This window comes from Leptonotus elevatus, chromosome 16 (assembly GCF_054856555.1).
Source record: "Leptonotus elevatus isolate MCC_2025b chromosome 16, RoL_Lele_1.0, whole genome shotgun sequence".
Classification (NCBI taxonomy): Eukaryota; Metazoa; Chordata; class Actinopteri; order Syngnathiformes; family Syngnathidae; genus Leptonotus; species Leptonotus elevatus.
Window position 1 is genome coordinate 19,715,513 of NC_141254.1, and position 20,822 is coordinate 19,736,334.

The 20,822-nt window shown below is 43.7% G+C and overlaps 2 protein-coding genes across 2 annotated transcripts; one reads left to right on the forward strand and one right to left on the reverse strand.

The window, feature by feature from the left end:
* Positions 1–731: 731 nt before the first annotated feature.
* Positions 732–5,118, reverse strand: LOC147161293 (uncharacterized). The gene is made up of 4 exons (XM_086099044.1): positions 4,905–5,118; positions 3,597–3,639; positions 2,710–2,780; positions 732–2,204 (listed from the first exon to the last, which is right to left on the reverse strand). The coding sequence occupies exons 1-4, from the start codon at positions 5,014–5,016 to the stop codon at positions 1,735–1,737; spliced, it is 696 nt and encodes a 231-aa protein (XP_085955170.1). The 5' UTR covers positions 5,017–5,118; the 3' UTR covers positions 732–1,734.
* A 1,577-nt stretch (positions 5,119–6,695) lies between these two features.
* rabep1 (rabaptin, RAB GTPase binding effector protein 1) lies at positions 6,696–19,219 on the forward strand. The gene is made up of 18 exons (XM_086099042.1): positions 6,696–6,829; positions 7,566–7,694; positions 7,980–8,183; positions 8,406–8,566; positions 8,746–8,865; positions 8,957–9,092; positions 9,572–9,750; positions 9,946–10,056; positions 10,886–11,338; positions 11,650–11,754; positions 11,841–11,957; positions 13,085–13,183; positions 13,318–13,458; positions 13,994–14,183; positions 15,882–15,937; positions 16,240–16,338; positions 17,060–17,176; positions 17,441–19,219. Exons 1-18 carry the CDS (start codon positions 6,784–6,786, stop codon positions 17,540–17,542), a joined length of 2,565 nt encoding a protein of 854 aa, XP_085955168.1. The 5' UTR covers positions 6,696–6,783; the 3' UTR covers positions 17,543–19,219.
* The last annotated feature ends 1,603 nt before the right edge of the window (positions 19,220–20,822 follow it).

The window sequence follows — 20,822 nt, forward strand, 5'->3', positions numbered from 1 at the left end:
TCCGGTTAGCTCCCGCCAAAGCAAGACCTCGAGGAGGATATGGGACTTGGAAAATAAAAGCTCAACTTAGTTTTGACAGGTGGCAAAACGCACGCTATATGGCGGAGGTTTGGCAATAGCCCTTTCACCTCTTCGCGGCGGATTTTTTTATTATATAAAAAACAACGTATTTTTAACAGTTTTTTTCTCTCTCATGTTTGAGCGGCAAACGGCGCTTTTCGTGCAAAACACTTATTGAAGACTTATTCATGAAGTCGTTTTTCAATTTTCAATAGTTACTTTAACAGAAGTACAATGGTAGGGATGTTCGATACCACTTTTTTCAGACGGGTACTACTATCAGTACTCAACTCTTGCATAGTCACCGATACCAAGTACTGATACCACTAGTACTTTTGTTACATAACATTTCCCCCCAAAACAATGACAGACCATTTTAAAGAACGACATCTCTCTCAATAAATAGCATTTTCCTTAAAAGTGCATGCAATTAATGGCAATTTTCCATTCTTCTAATTTGGAGCTCCTGGTCGTAAGACCTCACCGTCGCGAGTACCAATACCTTGTACTCGCCCATCCCGACTTAAGAGTTGAATTCTTTCAGCGGTCACATTCGTAACTCAAAATACTCGTTTCTCAGAAAAAATTTCCCCATTGAAATTAATGGAAATACCATTCATATATTCCAGTTACAAAAAGCCACCCAAAAAAGTTTTTTTAATGAGGGAAATAGCACTCCACAGTGTTGTATGTGATCAAAAGATACAGCGATAACATGATTAAATACAATGTCATGAATGAAGCAGTTTGTGCGTCATGATAATTCAATGGGCATCGTGCTGCTCTGCTCATTGTGCTGCATGCCTTGCCCACCAGGGTGCAGTATAATGCATACAGACATACGAAACGTCCATTTGAAAATATGTGCCAGGAAATATTGTTTAATGTCTGCAGGTGTTGAACGTTTCTAAAAGGTTCATCATGATCTGATTAGCCCATCGACAGCGTTGTAAATTGTGCGTTAGCGTTGACGCAGCAAGTTCACCTTTGTGAAATACGTGACTCCGTTGTATTTAAAAAGGACTCGAATCAAGGTGTATGACCCAAATTTCTCTTGCCCGTGTTGCATTTTTCTCTCCAAATGTCATTTATGGCTGCAGTACAGCGACGATGAAGAATACGGCTTTAATGCATCCATTAAAGCGCTTAAGCCCAAGTGAACAAGTGACTGATATTATAATGCGGCGCTTAGCGCAAGGGGATATCTTTTCTTTTTCAGCTGTGCCGCAGCCACCATGTGAAGAAAGGCCGCCCGAGGCAAGCGGTTCATGATTATGAAGAGAGCTTGGCGCCTTGTTGCCACCACAAATTTGGGCTTTTATTATTTAGCAACGTCTCATCATCCAACCCTAACATATTAGCTCGTAGAACTTGCATAAAAGCTTCTTTTTTTTCTGCATTAGTCATCTTCCATAAAAATAGAGGGGAACATCCAAGGCCGAGCATAAACCGTGTGGGATTGTTAAGAGGGTTAAGAGGGTTAAAAAAATAATAATAATAAATTTAAAAAAAAGACCCACAGCTCTGAGCCTTCACGACGCTATTCATGTTGCATCATCTCACATTTAAACAAATAAACGCCTCATTTAAAGATTGCAGGTTTCTCCATGGTATTAGCTTAGCATTAGCCCCTGACCGAGATCCAAAATGGAGTATCATCTCCAAAATGGAGAATCAACCAACATCGTCGTAGTCCTTCTGGTCCTGGTTTTCCTCTCCGATGTCGTCATAGTCCTCTGCGCCGTCGTCCGCCGGATCCAGGACTTCTTCATACGACGGAACCAGCGAGGTGGCTTCTTGGTCTTGATCCTCGACCTCCACGTAGTTTGACAGCTCATCGCGGATCTGCTCATGGTTGTTAAAGTCGCTCAGGTTGTGATCTTGGTTGTGGACATTGCTCAGGTAGTGGTCTTGGATGCGGGGGTGGCTCACAGTCTGGTCACGGTTGAGGAGGTTGGTGAGATTCCGGAGGTTGTCCAGGTTCTGGAGGTTGTCCAGGTTCCGGTGGCAGTCGGGCTGCTGGTCCAGGATCTGCATGTGTTTAGGAAGGTCGGCCATGTTCTGCTCGTGGTCGTGTAGGTGGTGGGACATTGTTTTTTGTCTTTGGTCTGGCACATCTGCAATGTTCTCATAGATCTGGGGCTCTAAAACAACAACAACAACAACGTAGCAACATTTCAACAAAACATGCGAGATAATCATGATTTTTGACCGACTAAAGACATGAATGTTTTCACATCTGATAACACGGATGAGGGGAAGATTCAGTCAACATACAGTATTTATAGTCTCTTCTTCTTCCTCTTCTTCTTCTTCTTCTTCTTCTTCTTCTTCTATAAATGCTTCCCGTCAGTGCAACTTTTTAAAAGTATGACTCACATAAACGTCTTTACTGCAACAGCAGAGCAGCTGACATCTGTAAAGCTGAACTTCCTTATTGTAAAGCGTACACGTATTTGGCTATTTTATTTGTGGATACATTCTCATGATAAAAATGGATGTATTTGCCTGAATACTTTTTATCGTTGAAACCATGAACTTTATTTGACATTTTACAGTATCTTGACTTGAACGCTATCTTTTGTTTTTTTACATAATAATACAAAATAATGATTACATCTAATTATATGTCATCAATGTTCATTGTACCTGCCAACAGGAACTGGGTGCGAGAAGGCAGAGGCGGAGTCGTCTGCTTCCACTGTTGGTTCTTGTTCTCCCTGAGAGATGCAACGGAAACAATATTAAAGCAAACGCTGCGTGCGTTTTTGTTTCCTTTTTCTTTCAAGTACTGTACTTTGAAGTCAAACATTTTCTAGCTTGGCAAAATCTATGTTTGTATAATATGTGAGTTCTGCCCATAAAGTGACAGGTTGCTGCCTGTTAGCAGGATTAGCGTACAGGAAAGGCCATGTTTGCATTTTAGTTGCTAATGAAATGATGCAAAAGATAGCGACCTGTCGGCACAAAGACCAAGCGACCTGTCGGCACAAAGACCAAGCGACCTGTCGGCACAAAGACCAAGCGAGCGCAGCAATCGACACAACCGATCACAAATGCTTGAAAGAAAAGTTACGAAAAAGTCATTTCAACTTTTCTATTGGAGAGAAATCGTGTCGGCTACTTGGCGGCTGTTATGTTTTCTTGAATGAAGCAAAGTCAAGCAGCAAGTTAGCAAGATGAGCATAAAGACAAAGCTAGCAATGCTATCCTCTATCTGTTAAAATGATGACATGTTTCTCAAATATGTGTTATTCATATGATTGTTTAGAAAATATATTTGGCGGTAATAATACTTTGATGTTTTCAAAGTGACAACTGGCTGCTATGTAGCAAAATCAGCATTAAAGACCCAGCGAGGACTCCGTTGTACACAAGTTAGAATTAGGACCGTTTTCTTCAAATAAATCCATACATAATAAAATGAATAAAATGCTGTTCTGGTCAAATATCCTTTTCAAGTCAACAATTCAGGCCAACCTAAACATGACTTTTTGGGGTGAAAGCTTAAAACATGTCATATGTCTTTGCATTACTTGTCTTTGGAGTCTTTGGGGCGCTTTGAGAATCTGTGTTTCTCTGTAAAAACAAACAAACAAATAAGAGCATAATTCGTGAAATAAGAAGCAAACAAAGGAGGAATTGGAACGACTCTATTATTCTCTTTGTCCGCTTCAGGTGACCTCGTACGAACTGCGCTGTGACAACATTGTACGTCTCAGTTTGCCCAAAGCCATCATTAAGCTTTCATCTGACCTAATCAAATACAGACACTAATAATACAAATTTGTACATTCATAATCTTCTCTTTTTTTTTTTACTGTGCGAAGGTGAAGGCTTACAGTGTAAAATAATTAAAAGAGTGAAAATGGCACACCTGGTGTTTCTTTCCTGTTTTGGCAATTCTTCATATCCAAAATGAAAGCCTTACTTTTCCAATTCTATGGGGTCGATGCCACGGACTTCCGACTTCCTGGTTTTGCGCCGATTTTTGTTCGTTTACCTAACAGATGTTGCGATTTTATTGGAATGATGTTCTAATATTGCATGTTTGTAAACCGTACTTAATAACATCACTCAGACATAATCATATGCAGCACAACTAAGCATTCCTTGTTTTGTGGGCGTGCCAACCCTCCTTGTCCTTTTTTATGGGTATTTGACAGCACTGCATCCGCCAAGAAATGTTATCGCTCCACGTCGCCACACCCACAAGCTAGTTACAATTTCATTTGAGTCATTAAACTTTAGAATGCATTGCATGTGATTTTTGTCGCAGGTGCGGTACGGTACATTCACTTCGGAAGTTATATTCGACGGAAAAACATTTCCGACAGTCGGTGAGAGTTGTATAGTTTTTGTCGAAAGTTCCCGCCGACTTTCTTCTTTATAAAAACATTGGCGAACATGCGGATTTTGAAACGAAATCAGACGCTTGAGTAGAAAAGTAAAACTCCTCGGCTTGTTTTTTTTTAGGGGAGGAAAAGTGAGCAGGAAAGTGCCGTGTCATGATGTCTGAAAATGGGCATGAACGTTTAGCTTGGAATGCCAGACGGTGCTTGGAAGTCACACCAGAATTCCTGCAGGGAAAAAAACTCAACTGAGGTCTGCGGTTTCTTCACACTAAGTGGGCCATGTTTTTGGTGGGTTATTGCGTACAGCAGCCGCCATCAGCACATTCCAACAAAAAAAATCAAAAAATCTTGAATTCACATTTTTAGCTCCTTCTTGTCTTTAACCAAATTCTGATAAGAAATCAAATGTTGTCATTAAGTGTGAGCAAAACACTGGCAATGCCTCAGTCTATGACCATGAAGAGAAAAGATGAGTCGGAAACAACCAACCGTTGCGGGAGATGCACACGTTGATGAAGGCGAAAATGGTGGCGAGGAGCAAACAGGCAAAAATCATCCCGAGCATCAGCCACAACCAAATGTACTCTCGCAGAAGCCCCATTGGGAACCAAACAACATTCAAGGGTAATAAAAGCACGTCCAAGTTGCTGCTGCTTTTGAGGAGGAAGAAACAAAGTGCATTGGACAGAAGAGCATCGGCCACTTCCCCTTTTTGGTACTAATGCGGCAAAGCAGACAATCAACCAAATGCGGCGTCTCTTGAGACTTGTGACTCAGCCAAGTTCCTGCACTGGCATCAAGCGCAACCTTTTCATACATACTTAGACAAACACACACAAGTGCGCATATCTACGCAAATACAAAAGGATATGGTTCTCTTATCGACATCCTCTCCCGTTCGCAGCTCCGCATCATCTTCCTTTTAATAATGACACGTAAGATACTGAAGTATATTCGTAGCTTTGGACCAGAAGACAGAGCTTGTATTTGAAGTTCATTTAGATATTTATGTTTTGTATTGAAGTCAATTTCAGCAATTATTACATTGAAATGAAACACATATTTAATCGAAAACTAATTAATTATATTAAAACTTAAAAAAACCAATATAATAATTAAAACACACGCATGCACGCACACGCAGTATAATTTTTTTTTAAATAACTTAAAACATAAAAAAAGACGTGATTGTAAATAATATTAAGATTAAAACACTCATTCAATTAAAAACAAATAATTACATTATAAAGCGTTACTTATATTAAAATTTTTATTTAAAAAATAAATTTACGTTTTTTTAAATATAATAAATAATGAAGACTGTAAATGACAATTCGATGTAAAATGCATCAAATTAAAAAAAATTTTTTTTAAATGAACACGATTTTTTTTACTTAGGTTTAAAAATCAACTTTAAGCTGTTCCTAAACTGCAGAAATTAAAGAATATTTCAATTAAAAACATTAACTTGAAAATGTATAAAAGTTTTAAGCATATTAAAGAAAAGTATTATTTCTAAAATCCATCCATCCATTTTCTTAACCGCTTGTCCTCACAAGGGTCGCTGGAGACTATCCCAGCTGGCTTCCGGCAGTAGGCGGGGTACACCTGCTAGCCAATCGCAGGGCACACACACACCAACAATCATCCACACTCACAATCACACCTATGGACAATTTGGAGAGTTCAATGAACCTGCCATGCATGTCTTTGGAATGTGGGAGGAAAGCGGAGTGCCCGGAGAAACGGGGAGAAACAGGGAGAAACTCCACTCAGGAAGGCCGAAGCCCGGACTCGATCTCACGTCCTCTGCCCTGGGAGGCGGACGTGCTAACCAGTCCCCACCGTGCCGCCTTAGTTCTACAAATAAAGATCGCAGATAACGGTTAAATTAAAACGCATATTTAAATAATAACGAATACAAATCATTACTTATTTTAAAAACAAAGATGACATTGTTTTTTTTAAACTGATGAAGATTGTAAACAATAATGGAATCTAAAACACGGCAAGCTAAAAACAAAACTGAACACTTATTTTGAAAGGAAAAGCAGGAACTTTCTAAAAAGTTTGTTCAAACAGCCCCTATACCAAAATAAAAAGCGGTTAGTGAGTGGAAGGTAGTCTTACCACGGTGTTTTATAATGTTTATAGTACTTTATTTACGTTTTGCCGCCATTTAATTGCAAAAAACAATATGGCTAAATGAGCTGGACACACATTTACTTTGAAGACTCAAGCGGACGTGGCATGTATTCCGGTAGCTGACTTGACGACGGCTGTCATGTTGTTAGCCTGGCTTGTGGGACACTCCTAGCACGGATCCCCTTCCTCATCGTCAGGCCCCCCCTCCCCTCCCCACCGAACCATGGCCGAGCAGGCCGCGGGAGCCCCTCCGTCGTCCCAGCATGACGGTAACATGTCTTGTGTGTTTCGTGATATTTTATGGCGCATTTATGTGCTGAAGGCTGGCTTAGCCTCACGCTTGGTTAGCGGCCTCGGCATCTTTTGACAACATTAGCTCGTTAGCACCCCCCCTCTCTTCCAGGGCTACGTGTCACACACGCACACGCACACACACATTCAGTGACGACAGCATGTCACTCATTATTTGCTTATGTCATGGATGTGTATTTTTGGGAATTGTTAATAAATGATATGTGATAGCATTCCATAACGCCTTAATATACGTTGATTTTAGCTAGCTGGTGTGGCTAAAGGTAGAACATTTTGCTAACTTGCTCCGTGTCTAATATGGAACGTAAAGCAGCGCTTAAGCGGCTTATTCTTACTATTGGTGATAACGTACATGTTATTCTGCACCCAAAACATTGTGTTATTGTTACGTCAGTTTCCACGTCCCCGAAATTGCCACATTTTCGATTAGTCCACGTTTCCCATGATAACATCCTCAAAACCAAGCACACGTTTTGCATATTTACATCTCGTTTTCCGAACATGATTCCAAACATGCCAACTTTCAAAGTATTCAGCTCATTAGGGATATCTTGGGAACTTGCTATCATGTTTCCAAATGTACACAATAAAATTCCCAAATTAAGAAATACTTTACGTATTTAGCTATTCCTTCCACATTTCACGGATGCAAAGCATTTTCAACTTTTCCTTTCCACCTTTTTGCGCTTTTAGACGAGCTCCGGCAGCGAATGGAGGCTCTGGAGCGGGAGAGGGTCGAATTCGGCAAAGTCAAGCAGCAGCTGGAGGCGGAGTTCAACCAGAAGAGAGCCAAGTTCAAAGAGCTCTTTTTGGCCAAAGAGGGTAAGAGGTCGCCCCTCGGTCACAATTCATTCCAGCCTGGAAGTCACGGCGAACAATTCACATCAATTCTGCTTGTCATTGTATCCAATCAACACAACTTTTCTGAAAATTGGACAAATCTCTATTTTGATGATAAGTCTGATAATAAGAATGCAATTAAATGGATAGGTAGATATATACATGGCGAGATAAATTATTCCTACAATAGTAACTATTAAAAGTAGTAGTTTGATCTAAAATTGGAAGAAAAAAGTTTTCTTTTTTTGTTTGTCATCCATTATCCAGAGGATCTGAAGAGGCAGACGTCAGCGCTGGAGTCGTCCCAGGCCGAGAGAAGCTCCGTGCAGGTGCAGCTGGCCCAGGCCCTCGCCGAGATGGAGACCATCAAGGCGGTGGCCACGGTGTCGGAGAACACCAAGCAGGAGGCCATCGACCAGGTTCGCAGCCAGTGGCAGGAGGAGGTGGCCTCGCTGCAGGCCATCATGAAAGGTACGTGGATCCTTTTGCCCCCTCGCGTGCTTTATTTGCTTCTGCTATTTTCAAAAAGGAGTCAATTGACTTTACGGAACAAATAAACCTCATAGGTCACCGTGGCAGTGCTGTATTTAAAACAAGAACTCCTAACGTTCGCATTAAAAGTTGCAGTATATGAGAATAAATACTTGCTGCCATAATATCAGAACTTTTTTCGCGTTTCTTGTTCCGCCTCAGAAACGGTTTGTGAGTACGAGGTCCAGTTCCACCAGCAACTGGAGCAGGAGCGAGCTCAGTGGGGCCAGTACCGTGAGGCCATGGAGAGGGAGTTAGGTGACCTTAGGCGGCGCCTCACCGAGGGTCAAGAAGAGCAAAACCTGGAGGATGATATGAAAAAGGTACACTTGGTGCTCGCTTTGATCACAACCACCGCTCGCGTCATGTCCAAAACGACAACTCGCTGGAAAATAACAAACAAACACAAAAGCTATTGTTGACATTTTCACTTTTTAAGGACAAAACTTCAGACAAGTGAATATTTAGATGAAATGTACTTGTGCACTTACTTGATTGAAAGGCGCAGGAAGATGCGGAGAAGCTCCGTTCGGTGGTAATGCCCCTGGAACGGGAGATCGGGACGCTCAAAGCCAAGCTGGCCACGGCCGAGGACAGGGTCAAGGAACTGGAGGCGTCCAAGGTGGACGTTTTTACAACCAAGAACAGAAAGTCGCCATAACAGCAGCCTGCCGGTGTTTACATTTTGAAATGCTCGCGTCTACTTTTGATAGGTGAAGGAGCTCAATCACGTTCTGGAGGCGGAGAAGTCGTGTCGCACCGACCTGGAGATGTACGTGGCCGTGCTCAACACGCAGAAGTCCGTCTTGCAGGAGGACGCTGAGAAACTACGCAGGGAGCTTCACGAAGGTATTTGCTCCTGCAATTGCAACCAGGTCCAAATCTATGTATTATTCCATATTTTCAACATTTGCTATGTTGTTGAGTTATAAATTGACCAGGAAAAAAGTTAACCTGACCAGAAAATATTTGTCATTTTACAGGAAAATAAACTGTATGTAATCTGATACAAATAAAGCTGTAATAATAACAATAATAAAAAAAAGGATAAAGTTACAATAGTACCAGAAAAATATTCAAATCACAATGTTAGAAGTAAAAAACATTGCAATATTACAAGAAAGAAAAAAAAAATCTTGATTTAACAAGAAATTACAAGTAAAAAGAAAGAAAGAAGAGTTTTGTAATAATACAAGCCAAAAATACATTTGTCATTTTGTGAGAAATAAATAAGTCTGCAAAAAAGTTGTAATTTCTTGCGTTTATGTATTATTTGAACAATTCTAAGTTGTATCCACATTCTTTGTGTACACGTCGGTTGCATCCAGTGTGCCGCAAGTTGGAGCTGGAGCGGCAGCAGCACAACCAGCTCAAGCACACGTGGCAGCGAGCCAACGACCAGTTCCTCGAGTCCCAGCGCCTCCTCATGAGGGACATGCAGAGGATGGAGAACGTGCTCTCCTCCGAGCAGCTGCGCCAGGTGGAGGAGATCAAGAAGAAAGACCAGGTCAAGATTCACAAAATCAAATGCGCACGAAAAAGCCCCTTGTTCAATTGCGGCAATAATTGGCTTTGTTTCACGATATAGTCGTCATTATCAGTCAAAAATGGTCATTTGGAGAACCTGGTCATAACAAACGTGTTTTTCTTGTAACATTGTGACTTTATTGTAAAGTCCTAATATTAGCATTGCGTCTTCCAGGAGGAGGACGAGAAGGAGAGGCTGAGCCAAGTGACGGATGTGCACGAGGAAGACGGCGCAGACAACACGGAGCCCTTGGAGGACTTCTTCCTGAGGCTGAGCGTCGAGGAGGTACGCCGTCACGGAAGGGGAGGCGGCCATCGGAGACGACAGCGGGTCGTTCCTTCGCGAGGGCTTTGCTCACCTCCTGCGGGATTTCTCCACCATTCATTCATTCTTGACACATTTTCAACTTACTGTCACAATATCCATCAAAAAATAGTCCTTTTTTTTATGTCCGTGCACGTTGACATCCAGTTTGTGAATTGTTTGATCTTGTTTTATCAAAACGTTCAAAAATGACTGACAATTATAACTATTTCACATTATGACTTTCTCTGAAGTAAAGTCGTAATATTGCATCTTCATTCTTCCGAAGTTATGTCGTTGAGACCGTGGTGATGATTAGTCGTAATGTAAAGAAGAAAAAATGGTATGACTTGCACGTAACGGTGTGGCGGCCGTGGCTCACGGTTTAGAGACGGTCGGCTTTGGGATCGCCGAGTCCTGTGTGGTCGTGTCCTTGGGCAAGGCACTTGACACACCAATGATGCTACTCGCACTGGTTTATGGAAGGTGCAAATGTTTGGCGGTGGTGGGAGGGGCCGTAGGCGCACACTGGCAGCCACGCTTCCTTCCGTCAGCCTTCCCCAGGCAGCTTAAGTAGCTAACCGCCACCACAGTGTCAACGTGTGAGCGCATGAATCATGTGTCCATTGTGAAGCGTCTTTGAGTTTCAAGAAAAAAGGATGCATTATTATTATTATTATTATATTGCAAAGTCCTAATATCCTAACTTTATTCTCATGAAATGACATAGTTGTGAAGTTCCGATGATAATAATTCTGACGATGGATAAAAATGTGTGTTTTGCCGTAATCTTTGCCTTTGTCCTTCCCAGCCACCGACCAACCACAGCGCCCACGGCTCCATGCACTCCCTGGACGCCGACCTGGTAGCGGGCGGCCCATCGGACCCCTACAAGGAGAACCTGCGGAGGGTCCAGTCCACCGACAGCCTGGGCTCCTCGCTGTCCGCCACGCAGGGCCTGAACCACAAGGCCAAGTCGGCCGGCCACTTGGACGAGTCGGACTTTGGACCCCTGGTGGGGGCCGACTGCAGCGCGGCGGACATCAGCTTGGGAGACGCGTGGTCCGTCGGCTCCGTCAAGTTGACGGCCGGCCACTTCCTGCTCACCAAAGACCAGGAGAAGGCCATCAAAGCAATGACGCCCGAGCAGGAGGAGACGGCGTCGTTGCTGTCCAGCATCTCGCAAGCTCCCGACACCGCCTACTTGCCGCCCGCCGGCTACCGACTGGTCAGCGACAGCGAATGGAACCTGCTGCAGCAGGAGGTACGCTCGTTGGGGCCTGCCACCGATAGCCAACGCCATTAATGCCCACTACAAACAAATAGCGTAGAAATTATTTTGGGGGGAGCCCCCCCACCCCCACCACCACCAATGCGGGTTCCTCCCCATCAGACGCAAACATGGATAGGTCAATTCCTCCACACTGAATGAACATGAATAAGGGAAAGCGCGATATCAATCTGAAGCATTCTAATGATAATTATTGCTCTTATTATTAATAATGATATGCAAGTGAGCACTTGTATTGGTGTCGCTGATGTTGTGTCCCTGCCGGATTTTGCTTGCCACCTCAGGTGAAGAACGCCGGCAGGAAGCTGGGCCGCCGCTGCGACATGTGCTCCAACTACGAGAAACAGCTGCAGGCCATCCAGGGGCAGGAAGCCGACACTCGCGATCAGGTCGACCCGCCGTCGGGTTTTGCGTTGCTTCCGGCCGGATTGGCCCGCAGGGTTTTGACGGGGACGCATGTCGGCTGGGTCCGCAGGTGAAGAAGCTGCAGGTGATGCTGCGTCAGGCCAACGATCACCTGGAGAGGAGCGTGGCCGAGAAGCAAAGTCTGGAGGATTCCGTCAAGCTGGGGAACGAGGAAACTGCCGCTAAGGTAAAGTCGGGTTGTTGTTTTTGTCACAACCCTTTTGTTGAGTTGCAAAATGTTGTGTGCTCAAAACTGGACTGATGAGGTGCTACTTGTTTATCGTAGCGAAGAATATGATCGGAAATGATCATTTTGATCTCGATTGGCCGGGAGAAATTGTATTTGTCGTTCTGCTGCCGTTATGTGAGATTTGTGGCGTACTTTTGCAGGATATTTGGATTGAACTGAATATTGTTTAGCTTTTTATTATTTGCAAATACAGAAACAAGTGGGCTCTTGTGACTTGTAAAGTAACAATGAAGAATTTCGCCAGTCTCGATTGCACTTAAACGCATTATAGTGCTAAATAAAACAAAATATTTCTATCTGTTTCTGTTTTGCAGCAATTAGCATTGGAATATAGCTAAGTTTCATCATTATTCACAAATCTGTATAGAGCTGAAAGTAAATGAGCTTCTTTGCCACATGGCCCTGGTTGATCTCTTTTACTCTGCTGCCACCCGCTGGCCGTTTTTGCAACAACTACCGTTGCTTCAACCGTTCTATGCAGTTGAGAGGCTTCATCAAAGCCTTCTGCATGCACGAGCATAAAAAACATATTAATACATCTTTGGGATCATGGCAATATTTCAAATAGAATGTATTTATATGTTTTTGGAAGCAAATGAGGGGAATTCAACCGTAAACATTTCTTGACAACGGAATGTCTTGCGTAACCTCACTCGTCGAAACACGACATTCTGATGAATATGACATTTGTGGAATATGAGTTATGAAGCAAAATTCAGGGGGCGGCCATTTTGCCACTTGCTGTCGACCGAAGATGACATCGCAGTTGCTCAGGCAACGACCAATCACAGCTCACCTGTTTTCTGAAGTTGCTACCTGAGACCTGAGCAACTGTGATGCCATTTTCACTCGATAGCAAGTAGCAAATTGGCTGCCTTCTGATTTGGATCAAAACTGCTGACTTACCATAATTAGATTAGCGTATGGAACATATTGTTGTCAAGAAATGTTTTGGGGTTGACTTACCCTTTAAAAAAGTGTCCCAATAAGCAGAAGTAAATGTCCCAATACTAGAATCATGTCGAATATTTAACCTTGAAAAACACAATTGTTTTTCGCGGTAGGCGTCCGCCCTCGTGCGACGAGTCCACGAGTCGGAAACGCTGCTCGGCGCGCTTCAGGAGGCCTTCGGCGAAGCCAAGAGGAGCACGCAAGGGCAGATGGTGAGCGCCGGGCACGGCAACGCCGCCGAGGGGCCGAGAGGCCGAGGGGCCGAGGGGCCGAGGGGCCGAGGGGCCGAGGGGCCGAGGGGCCGAGGGGCCGAGACGCCTTCCTAAGGTTTTCATCTTCTTTGAAGGCGGCGCTGGTGCGGTCACGGGAGCAGGTGGCCGACGAGCTGAGCCGACTCCAGCGGGACAACGAGAACCTGCAGGGAAAACACCGTCTCCACTCGGAACTGCTGCAGCAAGACGGCTTCATCATGCCCGACTCGGTGCAAGTGCGTGCTACCGACAGTCTCCACAAATGTCAACCGTATTCCTATTTTGGTCTCTACCTTTTCTCATCACACACACACACACACTTCTTCCCCATGATATTGCATTTTATGGACATTGCCTTGGCCGTTGCCAAGGCAACGGCTTGTAGCGACGTAAAAGCGGTCGTCAATGCGGCGGCGGTCAACATGATGTGATTTCAGCGGGATGTTGCTGTGCAGCTCGTTTAGCCTCCGCCGAGTCGAAAAGAGCATCTGAGGCGCCTCCTCCACAAAAACGCAATGTGGGAGCAACAAAAGTGTGTGGAGTAACTGCAGTCAAAAGGAAATCACAACTAGTGCAAGGATCGTCGCAGCCGTTGCTTGCCAATAACGCCACATGTGGAAAATATGCTGTCATATCAAATATAAGCCTCATCTTAATTCGATTGACCGCCGATTCATTTGAGACATGAAAGGTGACCCGTGATATGAGTCGGGGTTCAACTGTTCTATTTGTCGGTGACGCCGATTGCTTGTGCGTTGCTCGTGGGCTCAGGAGCTCCAGGCCGCGGTGCTGCAGCTGCGCCAGGACACGGTGGCGATGCGGACGTCGGCCGAGCACGCGGAGGAGAAGCTGAAGGCGGAGATCCTCTTCCTCAAGGAGCAGATCCAAGCCGAGCAGTGCCTGAAGGAGAACCTGGAGGACACGCTGCAGACGGAGATCGAGGGCTGCAAGGAGGAGCTCGGTGAGACTTCAAATTGCCATCTCGGAAGCTATGAGTCGACTAGTCTATTAATAGTCGAGGCGTCGTTTATTTATGCATTTATTGACGCGCTGCTTTTGTTTTTCTACCAAAAACTGCCTGCTGTCGCACTTCTCGCGGGCCTGGACGCCGTGTCTGTGACGCGCATGCGCAGTAGTCATCATCAAGGGTCACCCGCGATGGAAAGAAAAGCATTATGGGTAGCGGAGTGTCATGGCTATCCCGTGTTAGCAACAGAATCATTTCCCCCAAAATACGACCTCCCTTTTACTTTCATGGCACCTCGACAGTGATAAAGCAACATTTCAAAGGGAAGCGTGTGGCAAGACTATCGAATGAACAATACTGAGCTCTCAAAAAACAAATCAATAAAAATCAAAATAAAAAGGAAGCGTGCTGTGGCTGATGCCTAATAGCATTTCTGGCATCGTGTCGTCGTGTCTGCAAGCTAGCATTAGCACCGTGATGTTCTGTTTGGCACGCGTGTTGGGAGGTCTCGCGAGTTGCGAACGCGCATTGTTGCGTTTATGAACTTGGATATCGCAAGACTCGCGTGACAGTTTGCTGCAACAACGACAAACGACAACAAATTACAATCAAACACAAAATATCTTTAAGGATTTCTTTCTTTTATTTCGGGTGCATACCACATTTCGTTTGGGAAATTCAATTTACTACTTTTAAATGACACATACTCGTGAATTAAAACAAAACATTTTGGATCAAGCGTCATAATAAAAAAAAACAATACAAGTGTTGATTTTAGTTGTGTTCAGCACAGCGTCGTTTCCTAATCTGACTTATCTGATTTCACAACCTTCTAGGATTACATTGAAAAGGCTTCGCTCGTGCTACTCTGCGTAGTTTTGGGGTCCATTTTAAAATACACTATTTACAGAAAAAATAAAAATGGAGGTACAAGCTGCAAAACGTCATCCAAGTTCAATGTACGATAATCGTAATTGTCTTCATTATTAGTTTGTACATACTTTCAAAGAATTCAAGATGTAAGCTGCTAATGATGGTTTTAAAAAGCAGCCGCTTGTTGGTGCAATCGGATGCTATTTACATATCGGCGCTGTTCTGTGAAAAAATTTTTCAGGGTTCCTGCGGGGTCTAAAAAAAATGCACATGATTTTTCCACCTTCTTATTGTTTACTTGAATGCATCAATTACGCTGTTTTCTGCCTTTATATTTTGTCTTTGAAAATCTCCCCATTTGAAGAAGATATATACGAGTCGTGCACAATATTATTTACAAAAAAGTCAGCGTGCACCTTTCTAAACATCAGCGTGCACCTTTTCTGCACTGCAAAATCACCGCAGTCACTTTAGGCATAAAAATGTGTCAGTCAAATTCAATTCAACATGTCATTAAAATGTTTGAATATAAAAAGTTTTTTTGGTCTAAATTTTTTTGTCTAAAATTGAACTTAGTGATTCCTGCAAGAACCCTGATTTTTACAATATAAAATAAAACCGAATGCAGACCACACCCCAAAAATCGTCTCATGTCAATAAATATGTTGCGGTGAGTCGACTAATCGCGACTACTGTTGACGATTAGTCGACGAGCAAAATAATTGTTTGTGGCATCACACCAGCATGTATTAGTCATGTCTCTTTTTGCCGTTTTCATATTTGCTTCTATTTATATCTCTCTATTTTCTTCCCAAACAGCTTCCTTCTCCTGTTTGAAGACGGAACTGGAGCGGATAAAGGCGGAAAGGGAGCAGGTTAGGTTTGTTATCCAATTGCACCTTCAGAAAGACGGCTTGAACTACGGAAAAGCTCATTTGAATAACGTGACTAATGAGGCGCATGCTAGCGTTTGAATATTTTGGCAATTGCACATTCTACTGATTATCCCGCGAGTAATCGGATCAAATAGCGCATTTGTCAATATTGCAAAAAAAGCCAGCGTACTCGTACATGGCTGTGGTGCAAAATGCTGAAACGCGTGTCCATAATCAACGGTGTCAATCGGCTTGCTCGTTGATGATGTTGCGTGCGTGTGTGCGTGCGTGTGTGCGTGTAGTTGCAGAGCAGTTTGTCGCAAAAGACGAGCACGCTGGAAAGCATCCAGGCCTTGCGGATCGTTCTGGAGCAGCAGCTGAAAGAGCTCAACGCAGCCAAGGTACAGCAGCATGTCGCGCTCTCAGCGTACCGTCGTTTGCCCGCTCGCTTGCCATTGGCCCGAGCCGCATATCGTGTACTTTTGTTTACTCGTGAAGCTTTAGCGGCCTGCAATTTCAGTGCTAGTGGCATAGCAACGCGTCCGACACCATCTGTGGTTTAGTGCTGACGTGATTGCAGCATATCACGCACTCGCGCTTACAACTCGGAGACGTGATTGGCTTCTTGTATTCAATGTCATGTGCTCTCATTGAGTATTGCGGCCACGGCGAGCACGTTGGTCGCACTTTGATCCGGTATGGCGGCGGCACGCCATCGACTGATCACGGGATGCTCGGCGGCCTTTCATCCACGTTGCTGGAGCTCGATCGCCACAGCAGCGTCTCAAACACTCTCATTTACAATGTGATGCTCAGCGGCCGTTACTTTGGATTATGACTGGCGGACGAGTAGCACATCAGGCGCCCTTGTTGAAATGTCAGTATATCAGGGGTGTCAAAGTCCGGTCCTGGAGGGCCCGAGCGAGTCCTGCGCGCCGTCCGGGTTTCCCACGTTCAACGCAGCCGATTGATATTTCAGCTCATTAGCGAGCTCTGCGGGATGGAATCGAGTTGAATCGGCTGCGTTGGAGTAGAGAAACCCGCAGGACTCGAACCCTCCAGGACTCTGACACCTGTGCTGGAGGTTGCCGTGGTGACGTTGTGCGTGTGCGTGTGCTGCAGAGCGTGCTGGAGAGGCAAGCGTTTGAAGAGAAGGACAAAGCCCAGCGCTTGCAAACGGAGCTGGACGTCAGCGAGCAGGTCCAGAAGGACTTTGTCAAGCTTTCGCAGACGCTTCAGGTAACAACGAGTTGCTCGTTTGGCTGATGTATATTTATTTGACGTACTTGAGAATATTGCGCTCATTCCGGACATTTGCCTACAAGCATTTATCCCGTTCTGCAAACTCCCAAAGGTTCCTAACGTCGTTCCCGACGCGAGACATTTGACATAATTGCCTTTTGCGCGTTTCTCGGCCGATGGCAGCTTCGAGTCTCCAATTTGATTCAGCTGTTGAGCATTTCCCACGCAATTTCCTCTTGTCGGCGGCCGTTTTGTCGACAGGTGCAGCTGGAGCGAATACGACAGGCGGACTCTTTGGAGCGAATCGGACTCATTCTCAACGACACCAACTTGACTGACATCAACCAGCTTCCGGACACATGATGGCGCGCCCGCCTGCGGGGGAGGACGTGCCGCGCCGCCTTCCTTCTTTTGCCGTCCAAATGACATCATTCCTCGTCGTCATAAGCATCAGGTAGGAAGGAAGGAAGGAGCGGCGGCGGCGGCGGCGGCGGCGGCGGCCTTTTTGTGTACATTGAATGGTGACAAACACTACTAAAAACATTGCAAACGTGCATCCGGATTGATGAGTGGCGAAATCCCAACTTGCCTGTGGATGTCTGCTTCCTACTGTAGATATGATGACAACAAATGTCTGATTAGCTTTAAACAAGATTGAAAAAAAAAGATTTGTCGTGGAATCGAAGCACTTTTTCCCCTTTACCAGGTAACAACTTGGATGCTCCGCCCCCCCCATCGGATTGGCTCAGAATTGCTCATCACATATTGCTCGTCCCACCCCTTTGCTGAGTTTTTTCATTGTTGGGGTTCTCAAACTTGGGTACAGACCTCAATAATAATAATAATAATACCTTGTTTTGTAGCATTTCAAATAAAACAAACGCAAACTTTGGACCTATTAGAAAGTCTAATATGATTGTCACGACACATAAATCAGACATTAAGGTGTATTTTTTCTTATCTTTCTTTTCCTCATGAAGCTTCAACTTTATTTTGGAAATAGGACGTCTTTCGTCTCAACAAAATACATCTGTGTTCTTGTGAAGATGCCTTTTTCCCCCCTTAGGAATAAACATGTGACTATTCTGATAAAACTTTTTTGTTCCCTTTCGTACCATTGAGACTTTTCTTCTCGACATGAAGTGGTCGTCGTAATTATGCGTAGTTGGCCTTCTCGTGATGCGAGGGTCCTGGCAAAAGTCTGTCCCTGTAACCCCCAAAAGTTTGAGAACCCCGTTCTGCCGTTTCACACTCGACAACAACGACACGAGATGAAGGAAGGAATGGAATAGTTGCGCAAGCAGCCAATCCAAAAGGCAAACACTCCTGCGTCTGGCTTTTTCCTTCCTTTTCCTTCCCAATATGTACAAATGCAGTGAAGAAACTCATGCGACCTGACTTTTATTCTGCAGGCCCATTTGTGTGTTTGTTAAATACTGGAGCCTCCAAGGTGGAACACCACCCAAAATGATCATTTCACAACCCATAGGAAGTTAAATTCATTTCGACCTTGACGTCTTTCTTTTGACGGTGAAATTAGTCAATTGAAATCCGAGCGTTCACTGCAACAGACAAAGATATTTGTCAAGTGTGTTTTTCATCGGGTCGGTGCGGAAGAGGTCTTGCCCAGCTTGTCTGTGAACTTCAAAGCTTTGACGTAATTGTAATGACACACAGATCCCTGTAGATGGCGACATTGACTCGTTGGGTCTGAGAATCAGCACAGCTTTTGAGTAGCAGATAAGCCGAGATTCACCTCTTAATCTTTGACGCTTTGATTATGTGGGAGGGAAATGCCAACACGTTTGAAGTCGGACAAGGTTCGGCACCTCATTATACATATGCTATAATCGGGATGCGTTGTTGGGTCGTCGAAAGCGCATCTCGATGGTGACAAAGGATGACGCCATTAACGGGGTGAACAGCACACAGCATGTAAAAAAAGCCACTCGGGTTCAACTCGAGTCAAGCAGTGAGTCGCCATTGCCCACTGTACATATTTTAGTTGTATATCTGTAAATAAATGATTATTTTGCCCTCTGTCTTGTCTTTGTTGTATAGTTTAATATTTCAGAAACTTTTTTTGTGGGGGGAAAAAAGGCAAAGCATGTCATTTTGATTTCGATGATCACTCATTCGAGTTCATGCCCCGTTTAACTTGTGTGAGGTACATTTTGACTTGAAGTCCAGAATTACTCGCGTTCTAGGTGTGTTCCGCTTTGGAGGTGTTCACAAAAATGAAAGTGGGCGGAGCTATGCAGCCGGAAGCTTCCAACCAGGCAATCGGAAGACGAAAGACTCAAAAAGGTTTTGTTGATCTCCTTTACGAGCCAGTATAAATGTGATCGTTGTGATGAATATATGACCACAAATGGGTGTACGCTGAAGCTTCCTGTCATTTAACACTCCTGGATTCATTTTTTTCTCTTTTTAAATCACTTTTTTCCCATGCACTTTTCTGGTCATTAATTCATACATAAAAAAAAATCATTAGGTCAATAAAATATCAACTAAGCGTGCAAAAATGTGCATTTGACTGTTTTAGCACTCGGGCCTCAGACAGACACAAATATTTAAAGGTACAGTTTTGTTTTACACAGAGACGTATCATTTAACTAAGGTTGGAAAATTGACAAATAATTAAAGTGGAAAATTTAGCAGATTGCCAATTATTAAAATGCAGTAGAAATACTTGGGCACTGTACTTTAGATTTTTCTGGCATGATTACATGGGTATTTCTTTTTTTCGTCCTACTTTTGAAAACATTACTTTCATCTATTTTTTTTTATCAAACATTTGTATTTTTTACATTTCTGTCTAATACTGTATGGTAAGTATTGTTTTTTTTTATTTTTTTTTTAACATTTTTAATTTATTTTCCATCTATTTAGATTTTTTTTTATTGTTTAGTAGTTTATGTTCCCCCCAATTTTTTTTGTCTTTTACATATATATTTTTTTGTTTTGCCAGTTTTTTTTATTTTGTAGTCTTTTTTTGTATGTTTCTAACTTTAATCAAATTTTTGTATTTTTTCCTTTTTTTTCTGTTTTTTTTTTTAATCGAATGCCTCATCTTTGAATTCCATTTAATTGTCTATTTTTAGATTTATCATACACATACATAAAGAGCTCTTTGCACAAATCTACTACTTCCTGAACTCGATACAACTCCTTCATCCTTCTTTCATGATTGGACGAATTGATTAATCCAGGTGTGCCTGACCTCAGTAACCACGATGGCAATGGCCAGACACACCTGGATTAATCAATTTGTCCAATCATGAAAGACAGGAAATGAAGGAGGGGTATTGAGTTCAGTCGAGCTGTGCAAAGAGCCCATACGGGTAATGTGTATTTTTTTCCCCTTTGGTTATCACCAGCTAATTTAGCATGAATGCTGATAATAACGGCATCTCACACTTGACTCTCCCCACACAGACTTTGACTTGAGCCAATATTGATGCTAAAATGTTTCTTTCACGCCCCATCTCTGTTTTAAACTCTTGCATGAGGTCAAGGGCAAATCGGCCACATCCAATATGGCGAAGCATTTTACGTGTCGCACCAACCGGCAACACATCGGTTGGCCGACAGGAAGGCGGCAGAGTGCACGTCCTCCCTCGGTGCGGCGCTGCCGCTTCAA